At 38.1% G+C, this 24,678-nt stretch overlaps 1 protein-coding gene across 1 annotated transcript in view; it reads left to right on the forward strand.

The window, feature by feature from the left end:
- The window catches only part of NEO1 (neogenin 1), a 291,634-nt gene that overhangs the window by 102,685 nt on the left and 164,271 nt on the right, over nt 1-24,678 (forward strand). The window contains 1 exon segment of the mRNA XM_078150794.1: nt 12,941-13,077. Coding sequence (XP_078006920.1) covers nt 12,941-13,077 — 137 coding nt within the window.

The raw sequence follows: 24,678 nt of genomic DNA on the forward strand, positions 1-24,678 counted from the left end.
CAACAGGATTGGCAACAGATTGGATAGGGGGGGCAAGGGAGTGGTAAGAGAGAATGAGGAGTCTATGCTGATAGCTGGGTTGTGAGCCTGGGAGTATAGCAGAATAGAACAACTTGAATCCACGTTGGTGAGTTTTTCCAAAGAACCAAAGGGAGAACAAATGAATTGAGAATAAAAGTAAACGTAAGTGAAGAACAATGTGGAAAAAGATAAATTAAAAGCAGTAATGTTTGAAAACAACCACATCATCTCTATACAAGTAAAGTACATTGACCTTGAGGACAGCATGTGTACAAACAACTTAGAGATTATTGGCCTGCCTGAAAAACATGGTAAATCAAAAAACCTGAGCACCACAATGCAAGAAATAATAAAAGAAAACCAGAAATTCTGAGTATAGGGAAATGGTGCCCCAGTTTAAGAACCCACAGATTGTTTCTGAGGGGCGGGGCAAGGGACAAGGGACCAAGACAAAGACCTTTAAATATAAAGAGAAGGAAATTTGAAGACACACAAGATTATTCTTTACCCACAAGAAACCATAGAAGGGAATGGAGTAATGTATTTTGAAAAGCAAAGGAGCTCAAGATGCATCTGTAAACCTAAGCCTATTTATCCATTAAAATAAAGCACATTCAGTAAAAAAAAGAGAGGCGTTTGAAGCATTTCCACACACGAAATCAAGACATGAGCAGATTATACAATTTAGAAATAAAGACATATATGAGGATATTACAGGTTCGATTCCAGACCACTGCAGTAAAGCAGATATTGCAATAAAGTGGGTCACATGAATTTTTTGGTTTCCTAGTGGGTATAAAAGTCGTGTTTACGCTGTACTGTAGTTTTTAAAGTATGCAATAGTATTATGTCTAAAAACCTGTATATACATTAATTAAAAAATACTTTATTGCAAAAAACCATCGCCTGAGCCTTCAGTGAGTTGTAATCTTTTTGCTGGTGAAGGGTCTTGCTTCCGTGTCTATGGCTGCTGACTGATGATGATGGTGGTGGTTGCTGCAATTTGGGGTGGCGGTATGTGGCAGTTTCTTAAAATAAGACAGTGATGAAGTTTGCCACATGGATTGACTTTTCCTTTCATTTGAGCACTGAGAGGCTATCATAAGGTTATTAACTGGCTTGATTTCTATATTGTTGTGTCTCAGGGAATAGGGAGACCCGAGGAGAGGGAAGAGACAAGGAATGGCTGTTTGGTGGAGCAGTCTGAACACACACAACATTTATTGTTTAAGTTCAGTGTCTCATATAGGTGCGATTCATGGTGCCCCAAAACAATTACAATAATGGGTTAAAGGTCGCTGATCACAGATCAGTGAAACAATGATAATGAAATAATAATAATTATGAAAAAATTGGAAATATTGCAAGAATTATCAAAATATGACACAAAGATACAACGTGAGCACGTGCTGTTGGAAAAATGGTGCCCATAGACCTTAAAATAGGGTTACCACAAACCTTAAATCTGTAAAAACCACAGTATCTGCAAAGTACAATAAAATGAGGTATGCCTGTACCTCAAACAACATAAACTCCAGAAAGGTTAATAAATACAACTACCAAAGAAAGTACACATAGCGAAAGAAATTGCCCCTTCTCTAGAAACTGATCAGGGGAAAACTAGAAGGAGAAAGAAAAAAACAACAACAAAAGGATTAAAAATAGTAACAACAGCTTCAGTTAGGAGATTTCCTTCTTTGAGTACATAAAAAGATAAAGATGAAAATGTAACTTAAAGAAATGGAAGACATGGGGAGGAGGAGCAGACCTGATTCACCTAAACTTCAGATCTTCTCCTCTTCCAGCCCCTACAAGTGAATTAGTATGTTTTGTGAACCACACTCCAAAATGTGAGAGTGTTATCAGTGGAGGAGAGAAGTTAGAAAATAGAGATGATTGTGGGATGTATGTGAATCAATTCAGTGTAAGATTAAAAGGAAAATAACACCTGTAATCTCTCAGCAAACAGAGGGGCTACAGGATAATCTGTGAGGTGTCAAAGGCGAAATTTAAATAAGGAGAAATACAGTCAATAAACTTTACTTGGTGATGGTCACTGAAGAATATATTTTTAAATTTTTTCCTTCTCCTTCCCCTCCTCCCTTCCCAAGACTGCATGCAATCTGATATAGGTTCTACATATACATTCCTGTGAAACGTATTTTCACATTAGTCATGTTGTAAAGAAAAATTCATTAAATATTTCCCAATTACTTGTGAAATTTTTTTAACATTCATTTTTAAATATTTTAAGCTCAAAATTCTCTCCTTCCCTCCCACCCCTTCCCCACCCTTTGAGAAGGCAAGCAATGTGATATCGATTATACGTGTGAAGTCATGCAAAACAATTTGGCATTCATTACCCATGTTGCAAAAGAAAACATACATAAACACACCAAAAAAAAAACCCCACAAGAAAAAGAAAGTATGCTTCAATCGGCATTTAGAGTTCATCAATTTTCTCTCGAGAGGCGTATAGCATTTTTCATCATGGATCCTTTGTAATTGTCCTGGATCATTGTCTTGATCAGAATACTGAAGACTTTCACATTCATCATTTCAATATTGCTTTTATGGTGTACAACATTTTCAGAGTTCTGCTCACTTCACTTTGCATCAATTCATATAAGTCTTCAAGAGTGAGTTCTAAATTAACTATTTGAACACTTTAATTCCACGAGAAATACAGAGAGAATAAAGAAGATATAAATAATTTTAATGCTCATGAATTAAAGAATAAAAGTTTAGAATAGACAGAAAGGGAAGAAAATAAAGAGAACAAATTAAAGAAATCCTTTGTAGAAAAGGCTTAGAAAATGAAAAAAACTATCAACAAAAGAAGTTGAAAAGGATAAATGGAAGATTTTAATTAAAAACTTTACTAACTAAAAAAAGTTAAGGGGAAAGAGAGGTGAAGAATTATATGACTAAATAAGAGGGAAAAAGGAATTAATAAGTTAAGTAAAAGGAGCAGCTAGGTGGTGCAGTGAATAGAGCTCTAGGCCTGGAATCAGTATAGCCTCAGACTCATAATGATTCTGTGACCCTGGGCAAGTCACTTTACCTTCGTTACCTTAGTTTCCTCATCTGTAAAATAAGCTAGAGAAGCAAATGGCACAACCACCAAAACCAGGGAAAGGGCTGATAAACTCCTGGGAGGAGCTGAGAGGGAAGGGAAGAGAAGACTGCTTGTGGGAAAAGGGTTGTCTTTTTTTTTTTCCTTTTGGTTAGGCAGTGGGGTTAAGTGACTTGCCCAGGGTCACACAGCTAGTAAGTGTTATGTGTCTGAGGCCAGATTTGAACTCAGGTCCTCCTGAATTCAGGGCCAGTGCTCTATCCACTGCGCCTGAAAAGGGTTGTCTTGAGAAAGGTTATGTAAAACAATTGTAGGGAACAAGTACTGTCCTAAAAGCAGGAGAGGAACCAAAAATAAATCCTAATTCAGAAAAAAGGCTAAACTAGAAATAAATGAAAGAAAACAGAAACCAAACTGTTTGGTTTCTGCATTTATGTAGTATTTCAGAGCTCTGCAAATGCTTTACAAGCATCTCATTTGATTTTACAACAACCCCAGAAAGTAGATACCATTATTATCCCAATTTTACAGATGAGGAAACTGAGGCAGACAACGATTAAGTGATTTGCCCAGAGTCACAGAATTATTATGTGTCTGAGGTTCTATTTGAGCTGATTCCAGGTCTAGCGCTTTATCCACTGTGCCATTAAATGCCTTTAATTGTGAATGGATTAAAACCTTTAACTGTGAATGGATGAAACAGTGTAATTGGGAGTAACAGATTGGTTAAGAAAACAAAACCCCACACTGTATTGCTTACCAGGATCACCCCTTAAAAGTAAAGAAGTACATAGAATAACAAATGAGAGACTGGAACAAAATCGCCTCAAGGCCATGGGTTCCCCACTCCTACGTTAGGTAAATTTGAAAAAGCAGGAGTTGCAGTCATGCTGTCAGACAATTTTAAAGCAAAAATTCACTCTACAGAGAAAAACAAGACTATATTATACTCAAAGGAGCCATAGACAACAAATCTATGTCACTATCATAGTGTTCAAACACTATAGCATGCATCTAAATTCATAAAGGGGAAATTAAATTACAAAAAAAGACATAGTAACATAATTATGAGATTTCAGTGTCTCTCAGATTTGGGCAAATCTCACAAGAGTAAACAAAAGGAAAAATATAGAATTTAACAAATTACTGGAGAAATTGGAACCAAAAGACTTATGGCATTTTAAAAATGGAATTACTAAAGAATGTGCATATTTCTGAGCATCACATAGAACTTTTACAGAAATTTACAGTATATTAGTTCACAAAGACATTGCAACTAAATGTAAAATGGCAGAAATAGTAAAACTTCCTTTGGTACACCATAATGCAATTAAAATAGTAATCAGTTCAAGGAGTGTAAACAAAAGACAGGTGCAAGGGAGATTTAACAGTGAAATCCTAAATAATGAGTCTGTCAAAGAACAAATCATAGAAATGATACTTTCATGAAAGAAAGTAATGGTGAAGAAACTGTATTCAGTAATTTCTGGGATCCAATTAAAGCAGTCCTTAAGAAAAAAATTAAATCCCTAAAAACACACATTAACCAAAGGAGAATATTAGAGCATTGAATATATATTTTAAAAATTAGAAAGCTAATAAGCACAAAATAAGCACAAAAAAAGAGGTATTGAAACTTAGAGGAAATACATAAACTGAAAACCAAAAAAGATTATAGGGATGATTAAAAAAACAAAACAAAAAAACCTGGTTCTGTGAAAAAACTAACACGATAGACATACTTAAAATACGGCTACTATCTCTATCAATAAAATGAGTTTTTTTCTAAAAAATAATTTTCCAGAAGAATTAGCTAATTAGGCATATAAAAGGGTGTTTATGAAAGAAACTATTTATCCTTACCTTAGTGTAAAAATCTTTTAAAAATACTTTCTAGGAAAAGCTTCATAGGAAACTCACTTAATACCTGTTGATTTGATGGCAGTAGGGAAAGAAAAAAAATGGACTCTCTTAGTAGTTCCCTTTTAGGGATAGCTCTAAGTATTCCCAGGGTCTTTGTCTGCTACTGTTAAAGACAACCTAATTTCAAATATGAAGATGCTTAAAATATATGAGGACTCAGGAAATTACAGACAGTCTGTACAGCACAGGAAGATCCTTAAGTGCTGAATGAAAATGAAAAATCTAGAATAGAATTAATCTCTTAAAGATAATTTATAATTAAGACATTTTGCAAAATAAATAATTTTAAGATGTGATTAACCCTTTATGTGTTTCTAAGGTAACAAATTATCATCAGTTGCATTTGAACTGGTTAAAGTGATGCCTGCTTTCATTGCAACTTTCAGTGGAAAAAAAATCTTTTTAAAAAGCATGTTAGGGATAGCTAGACATTTAACTAGCTGTGTGACCTTGGGCAAGTCACTTAATCCTGATAGCCTGTTACAAAAACAGTTAAGATAGTTGTTCTCAAAGTAGGAGATTATATAAAGCAAACTGATCTATCTAATATACCAACCATAGTAAATTAAAATTAAATACTGGGAGAAATCTTACTTAGACGAACAACATAAACACCAAGTAAATGAAGAGTAAAGAGTTCAGCTGTTTCTTAGAGAGTAAATTATGTAGTGATAAAGGCATTTGGAATTTGAAAACAGTTTTCAAAATTTAAACGTTTGGCATTTTAATCTTTGGGCCTATGTGTGCTGTTACAATATGCAAATACACCTATAATCTCATTGATTGAGGAATTCCCTCTGATGGTGTAGATTGTAAGCCATCCATACCTGCCCAGTCCAATGTAGCTCTAGTCCGTGGCTTGCCGTTCATCCTCTACTGGGGACCCGTCTAATGCTCTGGAGGGTTTCTTTACTTTGTCTTGCCGTTGTGTGGTGGAATGGAGCAGTTGGGCTTCTTCCAGTGTCATCCCTCATTCCTTCCACGTGACCAGCCTGCCTTTTCTTCTTATCATACAATTCCTGAGTGCTTTCTCTTATTTTTGTTCTTTATTATCTATTGCAGCCTGTCCGTGCCCGCTTCTCCAGTGCCTTTTGTGTGATGACTCATTTTTAGTTCTATTGCAACTCTTGGTTGCCATAGAGCAACACTATTGGAATATTAGGAATTTTTAAATGGATTACTGAATCTTAAAAATATATACATACAGTCAGCCACCAGATATTCATTGAGCAATTATGAGGAGCTTCCAGGAACTTCACTAAGTGCTGTTGGTGAGATACACTCACCCAAATGTAATATATAATATGTGACTCATTATATAATACAGCATATAATTATGTATTCTATGATAAGTATAATGTAATTGTTACATAAATATAGATATCATAATAAATGTTATATATAATATTTTATATAAGCAACACAGCCTACTGTCAGAAAATCATCTGGGAAGACAAGATACGCTGAAAACAGTTAAGTAACAGTAAGTATCTGGCAATACCAATGGGTATTACAGATGAGATCACTGTAGGCCAGGAGAGTGAGGGAAGCCAACTCAGCTGTCATTCATTTGTGATCTTTTAGTGAAAACTGGAAATGGTTTTGAAAAAGACTCAGAGTGAGAATTGAGGAACTGTAATGAACAGGTAAGAGTTTCGCTGGGATGTGAAAATTATGTAGGGTTTTTATTGGAAGAATAGAAAGGAATGGAATAAAGAGACAGAAAGGTAGGAGTGTGGATGGCAGATTTGAGGAGAAGTAAGTAAATGGCCAAAGCATTCTAGGAAACAATTTGGTACTATACATCAAAAGTCACTAAACTGTACAGACGTTTGATTCCCCCAAATGCCGCAACTAGGCATTCCTTTCTCAAGGGTAAAGGTTGGGGGAAATTATACATGTGTACATTTATGGGAGCAAGTTTTGTTGTAGCAAAGAACTGGAAACAGTGGGTATCCATTAATTGAGGTATAGCCGAGCAATTATGGTAAATGAAGTAATGGGATTGTAAAGTAAGAATGATGATTGTGAAGAATTCAGAGAAACTTGCTAAGACTTGTGTGCAACGAGCAGATCCAGAGCAGTTTACGTGATGACCGCAGTGATGTAAAGAGAAACACCTTTGAAATCCTTCAAAATTCTGCTGAATGCAGTGAACATTTGCGGACTCCAGAAGACCAGTGATAAAGCAGCCTTCTTGTTTCTTGCAAGGAAAATAAAAGTATAGAAGTGCAAAATGAGATACACATTTCCAGACATGGTTAATGTATTGATTTGTTTTCTTTAATTATACTTTCTTATTTCTATTTCTAGTTAGTATTAGAGGTGGGTAGGTGGCATCATATTTAGAGCACTGGACTTGGAGTCAGGAAGACCAGTATTCAAATCCAGCTTCTTAATATGGTGACTAGTTTCCATCATTTCCAACTGGGGATGTCCTGCCATCTCAAAATCAGCACGTGCGCTGAATTTAATTGAATGACCTTATTTGTGTGTGTTGTAAAGCCATATAAAGAGTGGTTGGAGGAGACCTGTAAAAGAGACTAATTTTGAACCACTTTTTACTAGTTTTGAAACACTGACACCAGATGCAGAATTAGATTTTATTTATTTATTTGTTTATGTATTTATGTGTTAATTTGTGTGTATTTATTGTATTTACTCCAGAGAACAAAAATAGGACTAGCGGGAAGAAGTTAAAAAGAGGCACACTTTGATGGGAAATGTTTCTAGCAATTGAGGCTATTCAGGAGTGAAACATGTTGCCCTTTTAGATATTTAATTCTGTGTCACTGGAAGTGTTTAAACAGACCATTATTGAGTAATGGTGGCTTATGCTTCATCCATTAATTAAGCTTCATTTCCCAGTATTTGTTGTTTCGCCCTATAGCAAGGCTCCTCCAGCAGTTTGTCCAACCAGACGTTCCTTCCACTTAAAGGAACTTAGTGGAAAGTTGAATCTGAGACCATGACTTAACTTCATGATGATTTTGTTTTTTTTAAGACCATCTGGATGTTGGCTGGCCAAACTTGTATTTTATGTTATGTAGGGTACCTGCTTTCAGCAAAGATTTCAGTTAAATCTGTTTATATTTTTGCACTTTAAATCTAATTTATTCTATTAGTTTAACTTCAGTTTTCCCCACCAGAGGGTGTTCTGGATGTATAGAGTGATAGGAGGAACAGGGGTGGTAAAGTGTCTCCATAAGGCCAATTGGCTTGAATTTTCTTTAGAAAAGTTTAAATCTTCACAGGGCATAAGAATGCTTTTAAAAACAACAACAACAAAAAAAGATAAATAATTCTAAAATAAATAGAAATGGATAGTTTTCAGCAGAGTCAATTTTCATACTGACTACATTTTATTTCCATGAATAAATACAGTAATTAAGGAAGGGCTTGAGGACTATGTGATAGCATATTAAATTACTAAAGTAATAAAACCAAAAATCTCCTGTTACTTCATGTTCTCCTTCCTCACCTCCTTTTGTAATCCAAGGTTTCTGTCAAGATTCATCTCAAGCAGCACTTTCTTTGTCGGTCTTTCCTTGGCCTCCTCCATCCCCAAGGTTACCTTGTATTTGCATGTGTTTTGTATAGACTTTTATCTGTGTACATGTTTCTCCATTCCAGTGTAAGCTCTTTGAGAGCATAGGCGATTATATTTTTACCTCATAATTAATAGTTTGTGGAATGAATATTAATGTAGAATGCTTTAACTCTGAAGTATTACTCTTAGAAGAAGGAGATCAGCGTGGAATGAAGTGGTAAAAAAAGCCTCGTATAGAAGGGAGTCACAAGTGAGATTTGACATTTCTAGCTCCATGTGTGCTGGGCCCTGTGTTCAGCGTTAGGAATACCAAGACAAGAGTGAAATAGTCCCCGCTCTTCAGAAGATTACATTCTGATGGGAGAAATAAAGGCTAATATTTAAGAATAGAGAGGATACAAACAAGGAAGGAAGGCCCTAGGAACTGTGGGAAGCGATGATGTACAGGGAGGGCTTCAGGTCAGATGTGGTGGTTGTGCTGAGTAGTCGAGGAAACCCAGGATTCTGAGAGGGACACATCAGCGGAGAGTTACATGCCTGGGTAGCAGCCAGTGCAGAGGCATAAGGCTGGAGACAGTGTCAGACATGGGAGACAGTAAGACTAAGCAGACCAGTATGTCTGGATGGTATAGTGCGTGGAGGAAGAGTAATACTGTGTAAGAAGACTGGAGAGGTCAAAAGGGCCCAGTTGTAAAGAGCTTTAAATGCCGAGTAAAGACATTTATATTTGACGCCAGAGATAACAGGGAGCCACTGGAATTTATTTTGTAGGGAATGACATGGTTAAGGAAAAATCCCTTTGATTTTTATGTTACATGTTGTATGGAGAATAGTTTAGAGTGGGGAGGGCTTTAAGTTAATGAGACCAAATATGAGGATATTATAATTGTTTAGGTAAGAAAGGATAAGAATCGGATTCAGAGTGGTGGGTTTATGACTGAAGAGAAGGGGATCTGTGTGAGAAAATTTTTGTGGGGATAGAAATGACAAACTTTGGTAACTGGTTGAATATATAGAGTGAGAAGGTGAGGGTGACACTAAGGAAGTGAACCTCTTTGACTGTAAGAATGGTGGTAGTGAAGGGAGAGATACTGAATTCTGTTTTAGAGATGTTGAGTGGCAATGTCTATGGACGTGCAGTTTGGCAGTTAAGTATTTGGATCTCCACGAGGATCATGAGAGAAACTAGCCACTAGCCTCAAGGCCACATGGCCCTCTGGGTTATCAAGTGTGGGCCTTTAACTGAATCCAAACTTCGTGGAATAAATCTCCTTAATAAAAGATCTGTAGATCTGAGAGTTAGCTACATAGCAATGCTAATTGAACCCTTGTCAGCTAGTGGTGTCACCAGATGTGAGAGTGCAAAGAAAAGAGGGTTCCAGAGCAGAGCAGTGGGCATGACATGAATGATGAGTTAGTGAGGTGCGACTGACAACTAGTGGTTAGATAAATAACCAGGAGATAAACAGGAGAGAGCACTAGCACAAAAACCCAGAAAAGAGTCCAGGAGAGAAGGGAGCATTGATAGTGTCAAAAGACAGAGTGAGGTCTAGAAGGATGAAACTTGAGCAAAGGTCATTAGAACTGACAATTAAAAAGAGCAAGATCAGTTGAATGATGAGATTGGAAGCCAAGATACAAGAAGGTTTAGAAGAAAGTGAGAGGAGAAGAAGAAGAAGAAGAAACACCAAGTGTAGATTTTTTTTTTCAAGAAGTTTGGCCGAGAAACGGATGAGAGTTTTGGGATTTTAGGTAGTAATGATGATGGCTTCTTAGTGAGAGTTTTTTGGTTTTTTGTGTTTTGTGGTTTGTTTGTTAGTTTGTATAGGCAGCAGAGAATGGAGCCAGTTCATAGGGAGAAGTTGAAGGTTTTAGAGAAAAGAGATGATCGTAGGGACAGTCTTCTGGATACAGAGGGAGGAGATAGGAGATTGGGTGGCCATGGCAAGGAGAGTTGACTAAAGATGAGAATGGTATCTTAACCAGAGACTAGATTAAAGTTAGAAATGGTAAGGGATGATGGCATGGAATTGTGAGATTGTCTTGCTGTACTAAAGGCCCAGTTGCATTTAGATAAATTTGGAGTGTAGCTGGTATTCGAAGTTGTGTTTTTCCCCAGCTCCATTTAGTAGCACTTAATAGTTGCACAGGAGGCAGATGGTGAGAATAATCCATGTTTCGAATCTGGAAAGAAATGAGTGGGATAGGACAAAGGGTGTGAAAGGTCCAAGACTAAAGGAGAGTGTGGAATTGAACCAGTTCACTAAGGGGTGGACGTTGGGAAGAAAATAAAGTGAAGTCAGAGACTAGGGGTAATAATCCTGAGAAAGTACTGATGAATTGTGGAATTGGAGGCAGCAGTGATAGGAAAGTAGAGATTGAGGAAGGGTAAGGCATTGGGAAAATTGGAATGAAAATGGTGAACAGATAGAGAACCATCTTGAGTTTTTATTCAGGAAATGAAAAACATAGGTGACAGTGAGAAGCAGGATGTATCCATGCCAGTGCATGGTATAGTAGGAGAAGAGATGATGGATTTGAAGAGATCAAGGAACTGGGAAGTTAGGGTATTTGAGAGAGTATCAACATTAATGAAGTCCACTAATGTAAGGCCAGGAATTGGGTGGGAGAGGAAGACTTTGAGACAGAAACTGAACACTTTGAGAAAGGAGGTAGCCTGAGGGCTGGTGGACAGTAACTACAATAATCTGTGTAGGTTTGAAAGATTTATTAGTGTGAACTTCACAGAAGGAGAGATTGCTGAGTAGAGGCAAAGGGAGAGTGAAACTGGGGATCAAGAAGTATTCTGTAAAACTAATATGTTAAAGAGTGTGAGAGAAAGTACAGCCATTGCTAGAGAGGATAGTGAGGGACAAAGTATTGTCTTGCAGTGGAGCCCAGAGCTCATTGAGAGAAAATTGATGGGAGGATTATCCAAGGCAAAGCTCCAGAATGAAAAGAAGATTTTCTGTATGGATCTGAGATTGCAGAGGATGCAGTGAAAGGGTGGGCAAAATTAAGAGTTGAATGGGAAGAGGAAGACAAAATGAGAGGTGGGGGTTGGAGTTAGTTTTCCAGGTAACTGGTGATTAATATGGTGAGGGATAGGTAGAATAACCAAGTGGTGAGAGCTTGCTGGGCATGTTGGAGGCAGTGAGTATCAGACAAATGATGAACCAGTATTTTCAGCTTCTGGACCCTCCAACTCTCAGCCTTCCTTTTAAGAATGACAGCCTTTGGCCAAGGATCATGTATTTCATCCAGATTCCTTAGCTACTGATCTCTGACTTTTACTCCAAGTGATTATCATCAGAAGACTCCATACATCTGACCAGAACACGGCCTGTGTGAAAGCAACATCAGTGTCTGAGAGAGTCACTGGTTTTGGGAAATTACATACAATGTCTTACATTTCAGAAATTTTGAAAAGACCTGTTGTGATTTACCGTAAAAGTGCCCATTTTGATAATAAAGTGATAATTAGCAATTTCTTCAATCATTTTTGAGTGGAGGCAGCTTTGTGGTGTAGTAGGTAGGCTGCTGGATGTGGATTCAGGAACACCTGAGTTCAAATGCTACTTCAGACACCTGCTAGCCCTATGACTTTGGGCAATTTCTCTTAGTCTCAGTTTTGTTGTTAAGTCATTTTTCAGTTGTGTCTGACTCTTCCATTTGGAGTTTTCTTGGCAGAGATACTGGAGTACTTTCCATTTCCTTCTCCAGCTCATTTTACAGATGATGAAACTGAGGCAAACAGAGTGAAGTGATTTGTCCAGGGTCACACAGCTAGTAAGTGTCTGAGGCCAGATTTGAACTCAGGAAGATGAGTGTTTCTGACATTCTATCTACTGCGTCACCTCGCTGCCCAGTCTTTCCTCCTCTGTAAAGGGGGAGGACAAGGCTAGCACCTACCTTATAGGCTTGTTGTGAGAATCAAAGGTGGTAACTTGTACAGAGTTTTACAAACCTTAGAGAACTATATAAATGCTAACTAATTATAAAGTATAACATTTGAATGTTCGATCTTTGTGCAAGGCTAAAATCATGTAAAAATAAACTCAGAATATTTTAACTTTGTGTGACAGAACTTAATAAACATAATCTCATTTGATTGGGTAGAAAATGGGGGAATACCCCATTTACACAAACAGAAAAGGCACACAGAGGCTAAGTGCAAAGTTAGATGGATCTCCAGGTCTTCTGGCTCTAAGTCTGAGAGTCTTCCCACTTTCTGATGGCAATAGGGCCATGAAGAATAATATGATTTGGCCACTTTTTCTTATTTAGAAACTATTTCCGATTTTAGTCTCTTAGTGATGATAATTTGTTAATCAGTAGCTAATGTCCTTGATACATTCTGTTTTGTGCAGCTCTGACAGATTGGTGCTGTTGGCAGGAAGTAACCTGGAAGTCAGTGACCTCACGGAGGAGGATGCGGGAACCTATGCCTGCATAGCTGACAACGGCAATGAGACAATAGAGGCCCATGCAGATCTCACAGTTCAAGGTACACACGTGTTTGTTTTATGAAACAAAAAGAATGCACCCTGTCAACTCACATGTTTTGGTGTCCCTTAAAAAGGGAAGTAGTGAGGAGCCATGCATGCTTTTTGGATAAAGTCAAGTCTCCAGATGGCCTGTTCATTCAACAAGTATTCGTTAAATTCCTCTGATCTACCAGGCCCTGTGAAACAATCCCTGCCCTTAAAGGGAGCATTCTCAGAAATTATTCAGGGACATGCCATGTAAATGGTAAGGCCATTTAAAAATTACAAAATAATTTCCAGGATTTCAGAGTACTAACATATGGGGGGAATCAGCAAAAATCTTATGGTAAAGTTTGCATGAGAGCTGAGTCTTGAATGAAGCTAGGGATTTTAAGAGGCAGAGGTGAGGAGAGAGTGTCCATAAAGCAGAATGCCCGTGGAAGGCCTGGATTAGGAGGTGAAATGTCATGTAGGTGGAAGAAGGAGCAGGCAAACCTGTTTGCTTAGAACAAAGTGGGTAGGGAGGGTAATGCAAAATTAGTCTGCAAAGATGGGTTGGAGGCAGATTGTGAAGGGTTTAAACATCATGTACAGTGTTATACTCCATGTTTATCTGGGTTAGGAACTTACCTCCTCAAGGGGCTTCGGACGTCTCCGGCTCCAGCTGCACTGGAGAAATGACTCCACAGAACACCCCAAGATACTTTCAGAGTATACTCTTTTATTGTTACATCTCTGACTACTAGCGTGGCTCTCGCGGCTAACGCGGCTCTGCCCCTCCTTTCGGGTACCTCCTTCTTATCCTCTCCCTGTCCACCTTTTTCACGAGCCCTTCCCGCAGTAAGCCAATCATGTCCTGCCCTGAAAGCAAAGAGGATTCGTGCTTATTCAACATGTCATGAGCCGTTGCACGTGAGTAACTTAACTCACCTGCGCATCAGCTTAGTTACCACGTCTGCTCATTTATTTTGACATGCGCAGATCCACCTTAATACTCCCAGGCAATCATGTGCACTCCCGCAGGTAAGGACAGAGTCATCTTACAAATGACCCTTACAGTACAGGAGTTTGTATTTTATCTTCAAGGTAAGAGAGTAAAAAGAGGAATATTAGTTTGGCAACTTTGTGGAAGATAGGCCAGAGAGAGGAGACTTGGGAGACAGAGACATTATTGTGATAGTCCAGGCAATAGAGAATGGTGCCCAGAACTAGTGTGGAGGGCTGTCTGAGGAGAGGGAAGGGGGCACATTGGAGAGCCTTTGTAGAGCTAGAATTGACAAGAAGAAACTGAATGAATATATCAGAAGGATTATCTAAATGATTCTTAGGGGCTCATGGAGAAAATGGACAAGGATCTCACAAGATGAAGTGTGGATGGGCTTCATTATGTACGGGAAGAGGGAATAACTGGGCCCTCACTGCTGTAATTCTTTTACACTTTCCTAATTAACTACTATCTCATTCATCATAGGTGCTCTTCCAAATCTTTTCATCCCTTCTCAAACCTCCCATAGCTTCCCTATTCCACACCCTCTCAGCTGAAAACTTTGTCTCATATTTCACTGAAAAATTGAGGCCATTCTCTGAAAACTCCCTCTTCTCCACTCTTTCTCATCTCATATCACTCAGGTGCTTTCTACCACTATCTTTACCTGTCTTAGGTAATGAGGTGGCACTTCTTGCCAAGACAGTCTTCTCTCTGCATTCAAAAATAATATTATTCCACTCTGCCATCTTTAGCAGGTTGCCCTCACCCCCAACCCCACCATCATTCTCACTCTTTCACCTATCTTGAGTCTCTCCCCGTCTACTAGCTGCTTCTCTATGGCCTACAAATATATCCTTGTTTCTCCCTTTCTCACTTAATCCACTCATACCCACTAGATATCATCGCGTTTCTTGCCTCCTTTTTGTGGCTAAACTTCTTGAGAGTTGCAAAGTTCGGAAGTTTTTGAGGGGGGCCATTAAAGAGGGCCAGATCCCCAACCACAGATAGTGGTTGTATAATAGCCTTCATTTAAACTTCCAGAGTGAGTGGAAGGAGATCATAGAATCCTAGATTTAGAGCTGGAAATCACTAACATCAAAATTTTCTTCTTTCGTTCATATTACTCAAAATGTACTTTGAGAAATTATGTTTTAGAAAATTAGAGTCTTTTCAATATTCCTTTTTTTATTTGGATTAGATTTGACCTATAAGAAAATTCCTTTTATTATTCTTTTTTCTGGATGAATAAAACTTCTTTGATGAAGGGTCATTGTCAAAAAACAGGGGACATATTAAGGAAAAAATAACTTTTGCTGCAGTATTTTTAAAAATAATCATATAAGTACAGACCATTTCTTTATCTTAAATGAACCTAAAATGTTTCAGAAACTGAAAAAAAGGATAGAAGATGTTACTATTTATTAAATAAAGCATGGTCCCTCGGAGTGATCTTTGGTACATAGCAGGCCTGTCAGCTTGATTTTCATGGCATAGTATTCCCCTGTTAGGCAGAAAGCTAATTGCTTCATCTCAAAATTTGTTCAGTTGTGAAAGATAAATTGAGCAAAGGTCCAGGTTGGCACACTGGATTTAGTACTCAGTTTTGAGCCAGGAAGACCTAGGTTTAGTCCTGGTTTCTGCCATTTAGAAGTTGTATGTGCATCAATAAATTTATTTCATCTCTCTGAGCTTTGGTTTCCTTAACTGGACAGTAGGGCAGAAAATATTACCTCTACTATGTAACCCACAGTCTCTGTGGGGCTAACATAAAATAAGGTATGTTAAGTGTTTTCCAAACTTTAAAATGTTATACAGTTGTCAGTTATTATTTAGTTAGAATACTTCCTATGAACATTTCCTTGCAGATTTAGGGTTTTTCCTCATATCTATAGATATGAGGGCATGGGCTGAAAACAAATTTGGAAATTTTTACTTCAACTCTACCCTCTTATTAAAGTGTCCATTGGATTTCCGTTAGGTAAGATGTCAATGATGGTAAAAAGCAATTGAAGGGAAACAGAACTGAGTATTTCTAAGCTACAGTTGTCTGGCTTCAGTTAATTTTTATCAAGTTATGTCTACAGGAAGCGCCATGCTGGCAGATACTGACAGGGTTAAAAGTGCACTCTTCATCTGGTAAATATTTCAGATTTATTGTTTTATCATCAACTCATGGGTCGCCTACAAATATTATGACGTGAATTAGCCTGCTGCATGTTTTTCCTGTCATCTGTTATAGAGTATAGATAATACACCGAATGATGAGTTTAATGGGAATTTTCCCTTTCTCTTGAAACATTTACTGAAATTTGTGTTATAATTTCTATTCAAAAACAGAAAATTAACTCTGTACTGTTATTTTTCTGACTTATTGCCAAATTGATTAGTTTATTTCAAGATTTTTTGTTAAAGAATAAGCCGCCAATAAATAGTAAACATTTATTAAGTGCCTACTGTGTGTCAGGCACTATGCTAAGCACTGGAGATACAAAAAGAGGTAAAAGGCAGTCCTTGCCCTCAAGGGGTTTACAGTCTAATGGGGGAGGCAGCAAGCAAACAAGTATGTACAGACATGCTCTACACAGGATAAATAGGGAGTAATTAAAAGTGGTGTCGCCCTTGACAGTAATAGAGAAGTTGGGGGCAGGGAGAGGGGTTAGAGGGAAGGATAATGAGTTCAGCTTTGGGCATGTTGAGTTTAAGGTGTCTACTGGACATCCAGTTTGAGATGTCTGAAAGAGAGTTGGAGATGCGAGGTTGGAGGTTAGCAGAGAGGTTAGGGAAGGATGGGCAGATTTGAGAATCATCAGCATAGAGATCATTACATCCATGGGAACTGATGAGATCACCAAGTAAAGTAGTATAGAGGGAGAAGAGAAGAGGCCCAGGACAGAGCCCTGTGGGACACCTACTGTTAGAGATCTGTCATCACCATCATCACTCACTGTCACACAATGTCATTTTTCCCATCTGCAAAATTCAGGAACTTATGAATCTAACCCATTTGTTTTCACTTCCACCCTTTCCTGTCTCCTAAAGGGCTCTTACACTGTTCCCTTTGGTCAAGCTTTCATGCTGTGGTTATAGTCTTCTTTTCTACTTGTTACACATAACATCTGTTGAAATGTTTAGGTTGGAGAAATCGCCTGGAGATGCTTCCTTATATGAGCTACGAGACATAAAGGGTGCAGAGAGATCCTACACTCTTCACTCTTGCTTCTGGTAAAGAGCTGTGAAACCTCCAGTGTCTGATTTTGATTTTATTTGAGTCAGTCAGTCAGTAAGCATGTATATATAGTGTGCCTGCTGTGTATCGGGCACTGTGGTAAGTGCTAGACTGGTGCTAGGGACAGTCCTTATTCCCAAGGATCTCGCAGTCTAACAGGAGAAACAACATAAAAACAACTGTGGACAAGACTTTGAATTCAGAGGAATAGGTTAAGAAGTGGTGATGATTTGTACCACTTACTTGGAGTTCACACTCTGCAGGGTCCATTGATAGAAGGCCATGCACTAGAATAAGTAGTGTTCATTTTCCATGCACTAGAGGAAGCGTCATCTTTCCCACTAGAGCCAGTGTGGTCTGGGGGAAAGAACATGGGACTAGAGGAGTGGATCAGATGGTCTGCATTCAAGGACTTCATCTCTGTGACCTTTGAGAGGCCTCAGCTTCCTGATCTGTAAAATGAGACTGTTGAAGTAGAGGACCTTCAAAGGCCCTTCCAGCTCTTAATACAATGAGATTATATTCACCTTTGTATCTTCTACACACCAGGGAGTTCTGTGCCTTAGACATACTAAGATCTTGGTGTTTGATGAATGAATAAACAAACTGAGTCAGGAGACCTGTAATCTCTTAGACCTGTCCTTGACTAACTTCTTGACTGTTTCAGATATTATTTAGGATTAGGGAGTGGTCCCCTCAACCCCCCCCCACACACAAAAAAGTTAAGTTACTGCTGAAAAACAAATTTTTTTTTACACTGTATAGTAAATTGATGTTATTCAGCATACCTAAATGTAATTCTCTTAGAATGTATGATTTCATTGTTTGGACCATTTCTTCCACTGGTGCAGGTGACAACTTAGCCAATAGTCTTCAGAAGTTACTGGGACTAAAATCCATACTACTGTCTGAGCAACAGAAATGGAGCTGAATCTGTTTACACAGAGGAATGAGCTACTATAAGTAAAAGTGAAAAAGAGTGAGAAGTGTGAAACATATCTTAAGCATAACTTGTCATAATTATGTCCAAAATAGTTTTAAAAAATCAAGATGTTTTATCCCTGCACTCATCCAATTCACATTTGCTAGTAATTTGCTAGAGAATTCTTCTAAGAGTATTCCATGTAGTGGAAATAACAGTTCACTTCTTGAATTATCTACAGTTCTTCAATGGAAATTGTAATAAGAGAATGGCTTTCCTTGGTGTGATTCTTTTAGTTATAGTATTAGCAGTCAGTTAACTTAGTTCTTTACAAAAACAATAATTTATATTCTGATTGCATCACAAAGTTATATGCACCAAAGTTGTTTACCTTTTTCTTTCCGATATATTCTCTGCAATTTTTGGAAGTCTCCCACCATAGATGTAGGAAAGACCATAGACATCATTTACTGACTCCCCCTTTCTCCTTCTTCCTTATCCCCAGTCATACAGATAAGTAAATCTAGGCTTTGATCAGCAAAGTGACTTATATAAAGTACCTGAATCTAGAATGATTACCTGACCGTCCAATGTTCTTTTCAGTCCACTGGCTGATATTTTCCTACTTCTACTGATAACTATTTGTTAATGAGTATTTCAGTAGCAGCATACTAATTGCCAAATATGTCTAAGAAAAACTGTTTCATCTCCAGAAGAAAGGCATCAATTTCATAGGCTTAAAGAAAACAAGTTAATGATAAATCATCACTCTTAGCTGAAGCAGCTCCCACACAGCTGTAATTACATACTGAATGTAGCTCTCTTGATATGTAACAAATCAATTCTCCAAGCTACAAGTCACTAATTTATTTGAAATTTTTCTTTTTTAAAATATTCTTTCTTCCTCTCCCCTCCCAAAAAATATCCTTCTTGGGAACTTAGAAAACATAAAATGTAGTCACGCAAATACACACATGAATGTTTCCATATTCTCCCTATCTTTATTTTTAAAACAAAGTTACATTTCCCAAAGAAGAAACATTAAGATATTATTAAATGGCTTTGTGGAAGATAGGCACATTTTGGATATGAGCTAGGATAAGATCCATTAAATGACACCAACAGGGAAACAAGAACAGATGTATTCACAAAAGCACTCTTTGGTTTCAGAATCTCCTCTATTTTCTGTCCTTCCTCTGGAAATGTCATGAATTATCTGTCACCATTGGGATTTTAATTTATTCTCCAACTTAAATTTGCATATTAATTTTAAATCAAAGCTAAAATCAGTATATGCATTAATGTACATCTGTTCAAAATAGGAGAAAATTATATGAGGGATTTAGCTACATTTCTATAACTAGTGTTTGACTCAGATTTTCAAGGTGCTGAGAATAGGCTGCCTTAATATTCAAAGGATAATTGTACTTAATCGTCTTATTAATATGTAAAGGTACACTAAGAATCCCCAAAATAAAAAAAGACCCAAAATCTCCGTTCCCATCCTTCACTGATGATACTGAATGGATTTGAAGAGGATATCCAGTATGGTAATGTATAGTATTTATTCACAATTTAGTATTAATGTTCACTTTAAGGGTTTTCTTCCCATTCCTCTTCTGTAAACAAACTGTAATTTACTTTCTCAGCTGGAATATTTAAAAAAATCTTTAATTTTGAGAAATTGATCTTCACACAGTTGGTCTTTGTGATTGGAAGTAAAATTACCTGAACTGAGTATCTGGGGAAAGATTAGTATTTGATTCCATACAAAGGAGATTAACATAGTTGTTAGTCCTAATTGGAGGTAACCTGTGCTGTTCAACGTCTATTACCCTGTTATTTGATAGGCATGTGTGCATAGGGGTAAAATCTACCAGGATATTCCCTCCATGATTTTCTCTCCCTCTGCCATCCTTCCCCTGCCTTGCCCACATGTAAATTATTAAATGACTGATTTTTTTCCTTTAAAAGGCAAGGGAGCTGCCCCGATACATCATTGTTTCAGGAGGCTACGGTTCAGCCATTAACGTAGCTGCCTGGTCACCTAAGGACATAAAAGAGGCCAGTCCAAGAGTAGCCAGTGACCTCAAACTTGATAAATAGCCAACACTTTGTGTGTTATTGTATGCTACCTACTTACCTGATGTGGTTTTCTATGGCAAGGAAGGGGACCTTGTCTACCTGAGCCAGTATTTTATCCTTACTTGAATATCCTTTCTATAAGCAAGTTTGTTTAGTTCTTGAGTGAATTCTAGATGTCTCATTTCCTGCCAAATTCACACCTGAACTACCTACCTTATAGTAAGGCTTTGCCTTCTAACAGCAGAATTGCATTGTTTGCCTGCTAAGGTTATTTCTGGGATCTTTTAGTAGTTTCTTTGTTAGTTCAACTTCCATTGGAAATTGTTATATAGGGAGAGTCATTGTCCCTACTTTAATCGTTTCCCATGTTTAAAATCAGTAGCTGCCATCCGCGGCCATCGTCTGATGCCGGCAGAGTGTGAAGAGAGAAAGAATCCCGGGCCAGGTGGAAGATGTGAAGAACAAACTTGGTTTATTGATCTGAGGGTTCAGGCTTATAGAGTACTGGATCAAGCAATAGTAACATTATTTTCCATGAAAGGCACTAACCTAATTAAGTGATTTCCTTACTTCCTCGTACCTTGTCTGTTACATTCTTTCCTGCGTCCTGTCCTGTACCCCATCCTTTTCCTCCCTTCCTGCATCCTGTTCTCAAGAGACGGAACAGGGGGGTGGTGAGCCACATCCTGAGTTTTGCAGCTGTAGGGCTTAGTACAAACTACAGGTAAGACCCGGGCTGGCCTAAGCCCTCCAACTCCCCAAAGCCGGCCCTCTACAAGTAGCTTTTTTGACTATGTAATTGTATGAAGTATTTTCTTGTTTCCTTTTTTTTCAAAACTCTGAACTTCATAGTCAATTGATGATTTGACTATATACGATCTGATTTGAAAATTAATCTGACGATGATAGCAAGTTGTTTAATGCTAAGTAGAATGGTATATAGAGAGAGCACTGGACTTAGAATCAGAACACCTGGGTTTGAAACCTTCCTTAGATATTTACTAGCCGAGTGACCTTGGACAAGTGACTTAATGTCTCTGAACCCCAGCTTTCTCCTTTGTAAAATGAGGACGATAATAATAATGGCATCTCACCTTACTCAACTGCCTTCTATCCTGTCCTTCATCCCTATCTCATATGAAGAGATGACCCTTCTTGCCAAGGCTAACTCATCTGTATTTATATGTGATCCCATTCTATCTCATCCAGCTTATTTCTCTCTCTCTCATTCTTATTCTTTTTTCTTTTCTTCTTCTTTTTTTTTTTTTTTGACTAGGCAATGGGTTTAAGTGCCCAGGGTCACACAGCTAGTAAGTGTCAAGTGTCTGAGGCCAGATTTGAACTCAGGAACTTCTGACTCCAGGGCTGGTGCTCTATCCACTGCGCCACCTCGCTGACCCTCATTCTTACTCTTCCAGTAATCTTCAGTCTCTCCATCTACTGGCTGCTGCCCTGTTGCCTACAAACATGCCCAAGTCTTCTCTATTCTCAAAAAACCTCCTTTGATGCCCCCATCTCCACTAACTGTCCTGTATCTTTGCTTTTTCTGTCTAAACTCCTTGAGAAGGCCATCTACAATAGAGGTACCGCCTCTCTTCTTTCTTCCCACTATCTTGTTGACTCTCAGTGGTCTGGCTTCTGACCTTATCATTTAACTGAAACTACTCTCTACAGAATTACTAATAATCTCTTCATTGCCAACTTCAGTGACCTTTTCTCAGTTCTCATCCTTCTTAACCTCTCTACAGCATTGGACGCTTGATCACCTTCTACTGTATATTCTCTCCTCTCTGAGTTTTTGTAACACTCTCTGGATTCTCATCATACCTATCCAAACACTCCTTTGTCTCCTTTTGCTGGATCTTTATCCTGGTCACACCTGCTAACACTGTCTCCTTGCATGCTGTTGCAGACCTCCTTCTTGTTTCCCCTTTTACTATCTCATTTGCATGCATTCATTTAGTTTTCTCTGTGTTGATGATTCTGTGACCCATTAATTCAGCTTTAAACTTAGTCCTAACTTCTAGAATTGCATCTCCAACTGCCTTTTGCATATCTCAAACTTGATGTCTGTATAAACATATTAAACTCAACTCAGCATTTCTAAAACTGAACTCATTATCTTCTCCCCTCCAAACTCTCCTCACCTGTTAATATTCCTGTTACTGTTACCTCCTCCTACTGTCATCCTTGACTCCTCAGTTTCACCCCCCCCCAATATCCAATTTATTGTCCAATCCTGTCAATTATTGCCCATAGGTACACAACTGTGAAGTGTCTGAAGCAAGATTTGAACTGAGATAATCCTGATTCCAAGTTCTGTGTTCTATCACCTGTGACTCCTAGCTGCCTCAAGCAAGAGGAGAAAGCAGGGAATATGTGCAAAATAAACCCTTAGTTCAGAGCTAGTGATTGTGACAATATTTTAAAAGGGGGAAAAAAATAAAGGGCAAGATTCTGTGATTGTTAGGGAAATTATCCTTCCCTCTTTTTCCTTCCTTTCCCCTTTTCCTTTCATCTTGTTTCCCTGATGAGTTGAATGTATTTCTATACCAAATTGTGTGTATGTAAAATTAGAAAGATTATGTACACTCTGACCAGGTTGGATTTATACTAAGATTTCACAATTAATTTAATGTTAGGTAAACCATAAATATATTGACTGTATTAATCTCAGGAATGCTGGAAATCATGTATTTATATCAATTTTGTTGTTGTTCAGTCATTTAGTGACTCTTTGTGACCCCATGGACCATATAACAAGCCAGGCCCTTCACTGTCTCCTAAAATCTGTCCGAGCTCGTGTTCATTGCTTCCATGACACTATCTATCCTGTCCTCTGGTATCTTATTTTCTTTTTGCTTTCAGTCTTTCCCAATATCAATCTTTCTTAATGAGTCCCATCTTCTCATAATGTGAGCAGAGTATTTCAGCTTCAGTATTTAAACTTCTAGTGAATCATCTGATTTAATTTCTTTAAGTATTGACAGATTTGGTCTCCTTGCTGTCCAAAAGACTCTCAAAAGTCTTCTCTAGGACCACAGTTTGAAAGCATTGATTTGGCGGTGCTCAGCTTTCCTTATAGTCCAACTCTCATTGCCATATGTTGCTGCTGGAAAAACCATAGTTTTGAGTATATGGGTCTTCATCAGCAAGGTGCTATATCATTTTTTTTAGTATGCTGTAGTTTGCCATAGTTTTGCTATAGTTTTCCTTCCAAAGAGCAAGCATCTTTTAATTTCATGGCTACAGTCACCATCTGCAGTCATCTTTGAGCCCAAGAATATAAAGTCTGACATTGCTTCCATTTCTTCTCCCTCTGTGTGCCAGGAAGTGACGGGACCAGCGAAAGAGCTTAGGTTTTTTGATGTTAAGCTTCACGCCAGATTTTACATTCTTCTCTTTCACCATCATTGAGAAGCTTCTTAATTTTTTTTCACTTTCTGCCATCAGAGTGGCATCATCTGCATACCTGAGATTGTTGATGTTTCTCCCGCCAACCTTAAATCTAGTTTTTGAATCATCTAGCCTGGCATTTCACGTGATTACTTTGTATATAACTTAAATAAATAAGGCAACAATATACAGCCTTGTTGTACTCCTTTTCCAATCTTAAACCAATCAGTTATTCCATATTCCATTCTAATTATTGCTTCTTGGCCTGCACACAGGTTCCTTAGGAGACAAATGAGATGATCTGGTACTCCCATCCCTTTGAAGACTTACCACATTTTATTGTGATCCACATAGTCAAAGGCTAATTTGGTGTAGTCAGTGAAGCAGAAGTAGATGGTTTTTTTCTGGAACTCCCTGGCTTTCTCCATAATTCAGTGAATGTTGGCAATTTGGTCTCTAGTTCCTCTGTTTCTTTAAAAACCAGCCTGCTTTTTTGGTAATTCTCAGTTCACATATTGTTGAAGCCCGGTTTGCAGAATCTTAAGCATAACCTTGCTGGTGCGTGAAATGAGTGCAATTATTTGGTAATTTGAACATTTTTTGGCGTTGCCCTTAGTATTGGGACATAAACTAATCTTTTCCGGTTCAGTGGCCACTGCTGAGTTTTTCAAATTTGCTTGCGTATTAAGTGCAGCACTTTAATAGCATCATCTTTTAGGATTTTAAATAGCTCAGTTGGACTTCTGTCACCTCCACCAGCTTTATTGCTTGTTATCGGTGCTTCCTAAGGCCTATTTGACTTCATTCTCCAGGATGTATAGCTCTAGATCAGTAACCCCACCAACATGGTTATTGGTGATGTTAAGATCTTATGTAGTTCTTCTGTATATTCATACTACCTCTTCTTAATCTCTTCTACTTCTTGTAAGTCCCTGCCAATTTTGCCTTTTATCATGCCTATTTTTACATGAAATGTTCCTTGATGTCTCTTATTTTCTTGAAGA

The sequence above is a fragment of the Phascolarctos cinereus genome, unplaced genomic scaffold (genome assembly GCF_003287225.1).
Source record: "Phascolarctos cinereus isolate Bilbo 61053 unplaced genomic scaffold, phaCin_HiC Scaffold_3;HRSCAF=262, whole genome shotgun sequence".
Taxonomy (NCBI): Eukaryota; Metazoa; Chordata; class Mammalia; order Diprotodontia; family Phascolarctidae; genus Phascolarctos; species Phascolarctos cinereus.